Source organism: Sphaerodactylus townsendi, linkage group LG04 (genome assembly GCF_021028975.2).
Source record: "Sphaerodactylus townsendi isolate TG3544 linkage group LG04, MPM_Stown_v2.3, whole genome shotgun sequence".
Classification (NCBI taxonomy): domain Eukaryota; kingdom Metazoa; phylum Chordata; class Lepidosauria; order Squamata; family Sphaerodactylidae; genus Sphaerodactylus; species Sphaerodactylus townsendi.
The window spans coordinates 101968079-101980044 of record NC_059428.1 but is presented as its reverse complement, the minus strand read 5'-3'; the positions used below and the strand labels follow the sequence as shown (position 1 = coordinate 101980044).

The following is an 11966-nucleotide window of genomic DNA, read 5'->3' as shown; positions in this document are numbered from 1 at the left end:
TCAAATATGGATTAGGATGCATCTATTTATGAGAATGAACATTCCCATCCCCTACTGCTTATACCTTCAAGTGTGACATAGCTGTTTAAAAGTTTGTGAGTTTATTACCAGACAATATGTGTATATATATATGGGTGATGTGTATATATATGGGTGCTCCACACAGCACCCAAGTGATTCCGGCCGTGAAAGCCTTCGACAATACATTGTGTATATATAACTGCTTATTATCATTCAGTGGGACATATTTCTGAGAATTAAATTCTACTCTATTCTATTGTGTAGAGTCAGTGGCTACATCCCATATATTTCAGTGGGCAGTTAAACATACTTTGTCTTACACTGAAATAAGTGGAATTTCAGTGTTTTACTTCAGAAGAAAGTGAGATTTAAAAAAAATCATACCTACATTTTTTAGAAGTATTGCCAAATGTATGTTTTCAAAGCAAAGAATACATTATAAAAAAGACGGTCAGACCCAGATAATTGTTTTTCACGTTGGAATCAATTGCATTTGCTTAAAAGCCGCCAGATAGCCCTGGAATTTCCAGAAGCAAGAGGGATGTGTTGTGTGTGTCCGGGGACAGCATGCAGCACAAAGAAGAAATCAGCAGAAATCATTCCTCTCCCTTGTGCAAGTGCTACAGAAGTTCTTCTTGCGCTCAGAAGTTTGGATCCAGCCCAGTGATCACAAATAGGTGGCCTCATTTTCTACCCACAGTTAGAAGGATCATCTTGTTCAATGGCATTATCTACTTCCCTTAACATGGTAGCAGTAAAAATGGGTAATTAATTTAGGATTTTTGTCTGTATTGTATTAGTGCATTTTAAAAGGTAGAGAGTCCAGCACTGAACACATATTTAGAAACCAAGCTTTTGACTTTCATATTCCAGGAGGAAGTGAGGGAAATGATAACAGTGAAGCTGTGGCATGAGAAGGAGAGACACGTTGTCTTAATATGTGAAATGGGCACAGCCATCTGAGCAACCCCAACTCTTCTCTTCTGTCCATCTGGTCTTGGACCATTCAAGGATCAAAGGCTAGGCTTCTCTAAACAATGGCCACAGTTGTCTGGATTATTCCAACCTACCACTGTTCCCTGCCTGCATTAGAACACCCTGCAGCCTATCAGGACAAAGGAGCAAATAAACTGGACACTGGCAATTGGAAGATCTCAGGAGGAAAGAGTGGGGTGAGTGGAATGGGGGAAGTAGGGAACTCCATACCTTCCACCTCCCTTGTCCTACTTGTTCAGTGGACAGATCATTAGCTATACTCTGACTCAGAAAAAGATGTTAGTATGGGCAGTTGTGCTACAGCAGTCGAGAAAGCTGTATGCTTTTGCATTAGAATATAGTTCCAGGCGAATATGAGTATTGTCATTTTATGTGCAGGGAAGGCCAGCCAGGAGTAAAGGTGTGTAACTGTGTTGAGTTGTATAATTAAACTGAATGCCAAAATGTATTTTTACTTTCAAATTTTCAAACGGATTGGGGTGGGGGGCAGGACTAGGTAGCCATTCTACAACCACATGGTCCGGCATACTGAGTTATGTGGGAAGAATATACAACCCTACTAACATCTTTTGCTGAGACAGACTATAACACTGTATAATACTAGTTTGATCTTGAGTTTCTCAGGCAGGGTGAGCCAAAAGAATTAAGCAACTAAATAATTTTCACATTGTCTAATGTAATCCTTTGACATTTTTGATACCAGAAAGACGTAAATCTCCTTTTATGCTTCCTTCCTGTTCCAGAACCAGACCTTTTAGACTTCTTAATGGGATACATTTTTGGTTACCAGAAACTCATCCTAATCCTGACCAAAAGTGAGCTGCTGACAAGGGCAAGCGAGAACTCCAGCAAGGACACAGTAACATGCAATAAGCGTCGTAGTGAAAATAAAGAAAGATGCTTATGAAGAGGCATATGATTAATTTATTTACAAGTATTTTAGTCACCCAGTTTTTTAAAAGTTTGACTAGGATTTTTTTTTTTAGAAAACACATCAAAATCTGTAGATTTATTTTCAATATGTATTTGCATGTTTCTTCACATCTGTTTGTACACTGCCATTCCTTAGACAACTTCCTGGTGCTAGCTTTAATTTAGACTGCTGTTATAAGAAAGGAACACTATTAAATGAATTTGTGAGTTAGGTGGTACCAAAGAGACAATGAGAGTAAGGAACTGCAGGGGAAACAAAGGCATTTATAAATATTAATCTCAGAAATATTTTCTTTGGAAGAGTGATCACATTAGTTAGGCTTAAACAAATGTGCAAAAAGTATTTGTTTTGCATGTGAAGTCATTATGTTAATTAAGTTGGGGGACGGGATCCAACCATGCATACAACCATGAAGATGTGAAGGTTCCCCAAGATCCTTCTGATGTGCATGGTTTCCTTTTCATCTGAATAGAAACCATGCATATTTTCTACTTCAGGACATGATGTGCAAAACCATCATTTTTACTGAAGTAGAAAACATGTCCTGTACTCTATTCATATTATATAGCAACCATGCATATCAGGAGAACACATTACATGGCAGCAAATCCTGTTCTGTAACCAGGGGCATATTTAATAGGGAGCTGCAGACAAACTGATAACTGAGTCAAATATTACATTTTTGGTGTATGCTTTAAAAACTTATGTGCACACTTACACAAAGGCTGTGTATGAAGTGGCTCTTAGGTCTGAATGATTAAATCAGAATTTGATGTGAAGTAGCGTTACAAATAGGTTTAGGACCTGGTTCTTATAAATTTGGCTACAGGGTGTGTTATAATACTTAAAAAAGAAGGTAATATGGCAAAAAAAAATCTTTACTTTTCTTCAGTAGTCAGTCGGTAAATAGCCTCTCCCAAGTGTTCTAGCCTTTCCCTTTGTTCAAGATCCTGATACAAGCCTTTTGGGACCTTGTTGAGGCCATAAAGCAATCCGTACAAACAGCCAGCAATAGTTCCGGTTGCTGCGCTTTCACCTGCAAAATCAAGCACAAACACACACCCAGGTCCATTAGCGTGCCTTTCATCTGCTGGTGGAAGGGAGAACAGCATTCCTCTGTCAACAAGAGATAGAGAGAAATGTCTTCTGACATTTCTGCTTGTATCTGTGAAATGCCCCAACAAAACCTTCAGTGGAATTTCTACCATCCAACCTCACCAGCACTGTGACTAGAGCCCAACCCACAATGCAAGAGCCCTCATTAACCTGCTGCTTTAATTCTCCAGGCCTACCTAGGAATTGCATGACAATATGGAAATTTTTTTTGAAGAATGACTGCTCAAGGACATTTAAATAAATGCATAATTGTACAAATGTCAACTCTTTCTTATACTTCATGTAAAACCTCTCAAAAAGATTATTCACACTATACCAGTAGTGCTTTTGCATTATTCTGCGATAGATATCACTTATATGATCTGGCTTCCAAAGAAGACTGTGTAGCAGTGAAACCAGATGAACAAGAGTTTGTAACAATGTCTCTAAGCACCTATGGGAGCAGCACAAAATATCAGAAATAAGGAATCTTTCAAAAATTATTCTCTCTGCTGTCCATCAGGAAGTTCTATTGCTGGGGAGCTGGTAACACTGGAAATTTTTACATACTTTTAAATGTATCTACTTCAGTTATTCCCCATCTTTCTCCCAATGGGGAACCAAAGCAGCTTACATTGTCCTCCTTTCCTCTATTATCCTCACAACTGTTGGAGTTTACCGCACAGAGAAGAAGCTAACCCACTGATTAAAATTGTGCAAGGTTAATATTTATCAAGAACTCCATTAAGGATAGGAAAAGGATAGCATGCTGCTATCTTGCTAGTTAGGAAGAATCTCTGCATCTAACTTCCAAGATGAACAAGAAAATTACACCTGAGAGTATCAATCTAAGGACAGACAAGAATGACACAAAAGGACGGAGGGGTCACTAACTTTAAAGCCCTTTCAGCAAAAGTTATTAGGATTAGCCTTTCCTTATAGAGTGCCAAAATGTAGCCCACCCAGTAGAAATCAACAGATGAAACTTTCCGTTCTGTGTCAGATATATAATGCACAACAGTTTCAGCTGTTGAATAGTTTAACACACATAATAATCACAATAAGATAAACAGTGCAATCCTATTCAGAATTATTACAGTCTAAGCATATGAGTCACCTAAGATAGTCAATTTATTTGGATCAGAAAGAAAAAAAACACTTTAAAGGTTATAGGAAATACATTTCTGTATATTATGAAAGAATTACTAGGTTACTCACCACCATGGAACATGGCACGGTTGCACAGCTCAGTCCAGTCACCACCACATCCCAAGAGAGCATCATATGCAATCATGGGAGCATCATGCCCTCTCCTTCCACCACGACCTTCCGAACTCCACCTCCTGTAAGTCTGAATAGACAATTGACACATTTGGTTGGGTGCTCTTGATGGGAAATTACGTCATATAGAAATAAACATTGTATCTGCTTTTTTTGTACAAAGGTGGAGAATTAGGCCAAAGCTTGAGGTGACAGGTATTTTTAGCATACTTTACAATCCCATTTAAAATGCTTTGAGTTACAACATGACCTATTATGATTTATTTCCTAGGCATGCAGTCTGGTTTGGTTTTGCCCTAAATATTTTTTGATGCCTGAAATATTAAAGTGGGAAACAAGATAGATGCCCTCTTGCATGGCTTGGTAGCAGCTACAGCAGAAAGAAGGTTGTTATCTCTTAAGTCAGGTAATCATGTTTTTGATGTCTTTAACGGGGCCCCTGTTCAAATAACAGTTCAAATTTGCCTTGATCTGTTTCTCCAAGATTATGGTTGCACTGTTTGCAACATGCCTAATTGTTGTCAGGGCGGCAACCATTTGTCTGTCATCATTCACTTAGGTCTACACATGATTCTATACAGTTACTTCCTTGGAAGTCTTGGAGAGGGAACTGCATGGTACTGTTTTTGTTGTTCTTGGCAACCTTATTTCATTCATTGGTTGCTGAATGCTACATGAAGAGACAGACAGCTGAAGATAGAGTGATTATAATCTTCGTAGACAGAAGCCTGGACCTGCAGCTGGCTTCTTGCTATCTGCTGTAAGGCTGAGTTTTTCCTTCTTTTCTTTTCTTTTCTTTTCTTTTCTTTTCTTTTCTTTTCTTTTATATGAGTATCACATTATTCCAAGCACACACATACGTCTATTTCACCATGTCTAACTGAGGTGGCCGCCACTGGCCAACACGAGTAACTCTAATAGCTTTCACAGTATAAAAAACTAGGGAAACGCCATACAGCAAAACATTCCCAAAACAAGTTCCTCTGAAAAAAATGCAAAAAAACTAAAGAATATTAAACAAATTAAATGTTGATTTGTTCATTAGCATCAACTCACCCTTACTTTAACTCTGTATCATTAATGTGTTTTTATGCTTTGGAGTTTTCAGTAATAGTTTTTGTAACACTTTGGGGTTTTTTCTTTTATTGTGTTTTAGTGTGTTTTTCAGAGGCCGTTTCCGCATGGGCCAAAAACGGCGGCCTGGGGGCGATAAAAACGCCGCCCCCAGGCCGCCGTTCGCACAGGCGGCGCTGCTGAAACGCAGCAGCGCCGACCTGGCTGCCCTTCCCCTCCCTCAGGGCGGCGTCAGGCCGCCCTAAAAAACAACCCTTTAAAGGGTTGTTTTTGAGGGAACAGCGTCTTCCCGGCGGCGCGGTGCGAACAGCACCGCCGGGAACACGCTGTTTCCCTCCCTTTCCCACTCACCTTGTCCCTGTCGTCGGCCTGCTGGCCTCCGAAGCCCCTCCCTCACTGTCCTCCGACCCCACGCCGGTAGAATTCTTGCCGGCGTGGGGGCGCCTGGGGGCCATGCGGAAACGGCCAGATAAAGATTGGTCTCCAACTTGACAAAATCCCAATTACCATTTAACAAGTCTGGGGGCGGGGGGATTGGTGGAAATCACTGCAACCAACCCTCCCACCACCACCCCAGCGCTGATTTGTTACCAAACCTGACGACTTGACTCTGCGCCATTCAGATGACCAAAGAAGCCACGAGACGTCCTCTTTGGCTGTAAAGAATTGGCCTCATCTCCTGATCATGCCAGGCTAAGCTCCTGCTCTCTCTCTTACCTCTGGGAGTTGACACTTTGCCTGCCTTAGAACTTCAAGTGCACCCGTTAAATGCCTTCTCTGGATAGCTTTTGAGTTTCTTAGATTATAGCAATGGACTGCTTGGAGCACCATACCATGATGAAAGTGGTAAACCTTCATGCTTACTATGACTTTTCTTTCCTTTTCTCTCCAAGCTGTTCCTTTCTCACTCCCACTTCTTTCCCTCCCGAAGCTGAAGACAAGACTGTCACAAATAGTCACAAATAGTCACAAATAGGCAGGTAAAGTGTTAACTTAAGCCTTCACAATTATCGTGACACAGCCATGCTCCTCCTCTTACAACTGAGCACAACATCAGTTATTCTGACCTTCCCCCCTTCTCTTAACTTTCCTTCAAAAAGTTGCCATGTTATTCAAACTAGACACTTTCACCATTAGCTGCCTCCAACACTATCTACACTCAGGTTGAGGAAGCCAGCCAACAGTGATCATTTACAATGTTCATAAGTCCTGGTTAATACAATTATATTTATTATTATGGTCTAGTTCAGCAAATTATGTAGTCAGCATTTATGTATACAAAGTTAAATCTGTCAGAGGTGTCACAATCCCCCTTTTTGCTTATAAGGAAAGCGAGCAATTTTAAAATGCATTAAAATCCATTCTGCCATGAACTTAATATCCCTTTCAGTGAGTTGGTAAATATTGTATGTTTAATCATATGTCTAATGTTATGGAAATAAAAATAAAATAACGTCCCATGAACCCAAGGGTTTCTTTCCTATGAACCCACATACCACTGTAAATCCACATACTATGCACCACCATACTAGGAATTAATTAGAGCAATGGGGGAACAAACTGGGCTGTGTTATGGGTGACAAAACACCTTGGCCCCTTCTGCACCTGCAGAATAATGCACTTTCAATCCACTTTCACAATTGTTTGCAAGTAAAATCCAGCTGCAAAATGCATTGAAAGTGGATTGAAAGTGCATTATTCTCCTGGTGTGGACGGGGCCCTTGAGTCAACGCTAGGATGGTCAATGTCATAGACCCTGCCACTGCTGTTGCTCAATAGTAAAATGTGTTAAAATGAGGGAGGTGATTTGGCATCGTGCTGGCACTGTGACATCACTTCTGGCATGAACCAGAAGTAACACCATCATGTTATCACTCTAGGCTTAACTACAGAGTTCTTGTTGAACCCTCTTGTTGAACCCATACAAGGTTGGTATCTTATATCCTCCTGGGACTCTGACCCTGTTTCTAGTTGGGATCTGATACCCAGCAAACCATGATAAGTGCAGAATAAAGCTAAAGCCTCCAGTACTGATGCAACATTTCACACAGACCATTTGTCAAGGCCTGCCTTTATGCCATTTGACCCAAAGGCCAACAGCATTCAGTCCACTGTCACTGCTAACAATTTATGATAATGGGCCATAATTATTTCTCTGTAAAGTGACATAAGCTAGGTCATGGGGTAGCCATGGTGTGGGGGAGAGGGAGGGAGGCAGAAGGGGTTGTCATTTGGTTGTGGCCCAACCACCCTGCAAAAGGGGGGAGGGGGAAGCTAAAAGCAAATTAAGTCACAGTGAATCTGCATACTGTTATAACATAATTTCTACTATTTTCAAATGGATAACTAATGTACACATTTTTTACAAATACATTCAAATGTTTTGTTTGAAAAGTTTACCTTTTCTCTCTCCTCTGCATCATAATTATCAGGAAACAGAGGTTTATTCTGGTTGTCATCAGTAATTTCTCTTTCCTCCAAATAAAACTGCCATTTTGCTTCAAAGTAAAACCAGTGTTCCTGATATTCTGAATACAAAACACACTTATTATGGTATGTTTTCTTTAAATGCTTCTATAGGTACGTTTGATAAATTTTGGTTTACATTATGGTTTATAGAATAATTTACAGTACACATGACATCAATGTACAATGTAAGAATATAGCTATTTCTTGCCATAATAAAAATTTATAGCAGAAAATAAAATAGGTAAAAGGAAAGCAAAATAACATGTATCAAAGCTTTAGTCCTGATAAAGTTATTGTGTTACATGTTCACAATTCTTTTATATCTGAAGATCTTTCCCACATTAAGATTTTGAACAGTTACAGGACTGCCACACTGCCTCAGAGGGCTTCCAGGTAGTGTGGAGTGACAGAAAAACCGACCAACCCCCAACTGCCTGGAAATCCCTCAGTGGAATTACATCATCCTTATGGGTGGTGCATGTCCAATTCCTCCACCGGGGTGTTCCCGGCTTGAAAGCCTGGGTAAAAGCTGATTAAAGTCAGCTTCAGCCTTAGGCCTGATCCTAGCCCACCCCCAACTCTGCCAGTGGCCAGGTTTAGGACAGGGCAGCTCTTCAGCGGGCCAGCATTTCCAGTGCTGCCAAGTTGTGCAGCACCCACCCACCTGTCAGTTTGCCCTCCCCACTGGCATAAGTGCAACTTACCAGTGTAAGTGCCACATGCCAGAGAGATGGGACAACATACTGGGGCATCCTTGTGCTAGCCCCATAAACCCATTCACCACCAGCACCATCCCTCCCCCGGATTGGGCTATTACAATGCTACATAAAGTTACTGTCATTTCCAAGCTATTTAACCCCAAAAGCATTCTGAAAAATTTTGTACAGAATTATTGGAATTGTGCCAGCCAAATTTACATAGGCAGCAAGTAGTATTCATTAGGAATGTGCAAATTCAGAATATTTTAAGATTTAGATATTGAAAGGGTTTCCATACCAGTATTCTGAATTGTTCAGATCCCCAATGTCATTTCAGAATTCAGATTTAGTTCCTCCCCGCCACATAATTTGTAAATCTTGGGAGTTCATTATTGCCTGTGGAGGGTCTCTTTTCAGCAAGATGGAGGGGATGTTAAGCTAAAGACACTAAAATGCAGAACTTAGTCCTTTCTGACTAATAAAGACCCCTAAGTTACAAGAAAATTGTATCACAGGCCCCTTCCGCAAACGCAAAATAATGCTTTTTCAAACCACTTTCACAACTGTTTGCAAGTGGATTTTGCCATTCCGCACAGCTTCAAAGAGCACTGAAAGCAGTTTGAAAGTGCATTATTCTGCATGTGCGGAATGAGCCACAGGTTCTAGTTCTATAATTTCCTGAATGATGTGTCCCCTACTTGTCTCCACTGTTTCCTGTGGGTGGAAGACTCTATGCTTTCTCCAGTGCAGAGAAACCAACAGCCAAGAGCAACCACTGGCTAAAAATCTCCAAGTGCAAACAGAATCAACAAGTCCAACAGGAACAGTGTCAAACCAAAGAATTCCAGCAGGACCACGAGGCTACCCATCTCCAACCAATGTCAAACCAGACAATCTAAGTCAAATGAATTTAGACAAAGGACACTGTTATGAGTCCAATAGAACCAATGTCAAACCATAGAAGCCAAGCAGAACCCAGGACCAATGTGGCAAGCCCAGTGGAACTAGCATCAAACTGCAGAATCCAAGCTACACCAATTTAACCATGTTCACTCAGTTGCAAGCCCACTCAAACCTGTAAAAATGAAGAAAAAATCCACCTTCTTCTGAATACAGCTTCCTTCACTGCATCAGGACTGTTGCACTATTGAATACAGCTCCTGAGCAGCAAGAAAGCTCCAGGAAAGGTTTGTTGATAGATGCTGCAAACATCCTACCCCACCCCCTGGCAACTTGAGAGCCCCAATATTCATTTATTTAAGATGTCTAGCACTAAGCATGAGCAGGGTGAGAATAAGCTTTGCAGAAAATATATTTGCTGGAAAAAGAGAAACTTTAAACCGTTTTGTTTTTAAAGAAACAGAATGTATTACACACACACACACACACTTTTAAGAAAAGGGACTCAATCCTGTTGCAAGCATAGTTTTCTTTTTTAAAATAGCCATAGGAGCTACATACAATGTTGGTATGACCAATGCATGCTTCAGGAGGCTCACATATTTTACTCAGCGGTGGTCTTGCTTTCTTGGAGTGACAGCGGCTTCCTTCTGTCAAAGGCAGGCCTATATTCACAAATCCAGCACCTGATCTAATCTTTAAAAAGTTGAAGAACTTCTGTGAAGGAACACTGTGCCTGAAGCCCCTTGCTAGTGTCATCAGATCCCTGCTCCAATAAGTGTTTGCTTATTCAATTACATGTGTGTGCTTAAATACATAGGTCTATCCTAAAACAGGAGGGCAAAGTTATAGCTTCCTGGGCTTGGAACCATATCACTCAGTCCCAGATTAAAGAGAAGAAGAAAAAGAAGAGTTTGGATTTATATCTCCCCTTTCTCTCCTGTAGGAGACTCAAAGGGGCTTACAATCTCCTTGCCCTTCCCCCCTCACAAGAAACACCCTGTGAGGTAGGTGGGGCTGAGAGAGCTCTGAGAAGCTGTGACTAGCCCAAGGTCACCAAGCTGGCATGTGTGGGAGTGCACAGGCTAATCTGAATACCCCAGATAAGCCTCCACAGATAAGCCTCCTTCAGGCAGCAGAGCGGGGAATCAAACCCGGTTCCTCCAGATTAGAATGCACCTGCTCTTACCCACTGCGCCATTGCAGCAGCCTCTAAAACTGTAGGAGGGGAAATTAAGCAACCAAGTCAAAATGACTGAGCAGAAAACTTGACTCTCCTTGCAGCTGAATTTTGAAAGTGTATATATGGTGAGAGTACCTGCCATATGCCGAATAGTCTTTTTGCAGTATTCTTCAGCCACTGGGACAACCTTCATCATTTCTCTTCCCCACTGGACAAGTGGCTTGCCTTGTATTGCATAGGAGACAAACAGAGCTGTGCACAGTGATCCTAAAAACCCTAAAATGAGTGAGAAAAGTAATTCGTTGAATACAAAGTATATTTATGTACTTCGTTATGTCTTTCTCCCCAGTATGGACCCAAATCAGCTCATGTAATTCTCTTATCCAAATCCAAATCCTTTATTAGGCATAAAACCAGAGTGTTTTCTCTTTTCCATTTTATCCTCATAACAATCCTGTGGGGATGTTAGGCTAAGAGTGTGAGACTGGTCCGAGGTCACCGAGTGACCTTCCATGGCATGAGTGGGGATTTGAACCTGGGTCTCCCAAATACTAGTCTGTCACCGTTAACCAGCACACTGCTTCTCACAGGTTTAAAGATATCCATTGTGAACATTTGAAGTTGCATTCTCTTTCAGGGATAGGTTTGTACCCATAGAGCAAGCAATGTTAAAAGATCAGGAACATTGCACAAACATGCTCTTCTTGGTGCGCTCCTTGGCGCAGCAGCATGGTGGACAAACTAAGGAGTCTGCAGTGGGTGAGGAGAACTGGTGGAAATGCACCCCCCCCCCTTTATGCACGCACATACATTTCTACTGATGTCAGCAGAAAAGTCTTTGCTTCAACCCAATAATTATAAAATCAATTTAAAATAATAAATCATTATGTGGTTGAATATAAAAATGCACTTTCATCCACAGAAGGAATCTGTTGTTCATGGCATCTTTTAATCCAACCCCAAAGTTGCCCGGGACGTTTTCTCTGCATGCATTGTGCCTGTGCCTCTTTTTATCTCCAAAAATACATAGCTCAACTCAGTTCTTCCTGCTGATTCTGGCAATATATAATTTTCCCCTTCTTTATTTTCAGTGAGCTGTCTTTGAAGATACAAACACACAAGATGAGAATTGGAGTTGATTCTCATATCGTGTGTTGGGGTTCTTTAAAAACAGCTAATTGAAAATTTTGAAAAGGAAAACCAGTATTAAACTCACACTAGCAGTGAAATCCTATGCAGAATTATTCCCATCTAAGCCTATTGATTCAGTGGGTTTAGACTGTCATGATGCCTCATATGTAACTCTGCATAACAC

The 11966-nt window shown here is 40.9% G+C and overlaps 1 protein-coding gene across 1 annotated transcript in view; it reads right to left on the bottom strand.

Annotated features, from left to right (window-relative positions):
• Window positions 1–1950: 1950 nt before the first annotated feature.
• ADPRHL1 (ADP-ribosylhydrolase like 1) overlaps window positions 1951–11966 on the bottom strand; it is a 28774-nt gene continuing 18758 nt past the window's right edge. The window contains exons 4-7 of the mRNA XM_048495407.1: window positions 10787–10927; window positions 7802–7929; window positions 4265–4397; window positions 1951–2987 (exon numbers count right to left, since the gene is read on the bottom strand). Of these exons, the coding sequence (XP_048351364.1) occupies window positions 2830–2987; window positions 4265–4397; window positions 7802–7929; window positions 10787–10927 (560 nt within the window). The 3' untranslated portion in view covers window positions 1951–2829. The remainder of the gene's footprint in view (window positions 2988–4264; window positions 4398–7801; window positions 7930–10786; window positions 10928–11966) is intronic.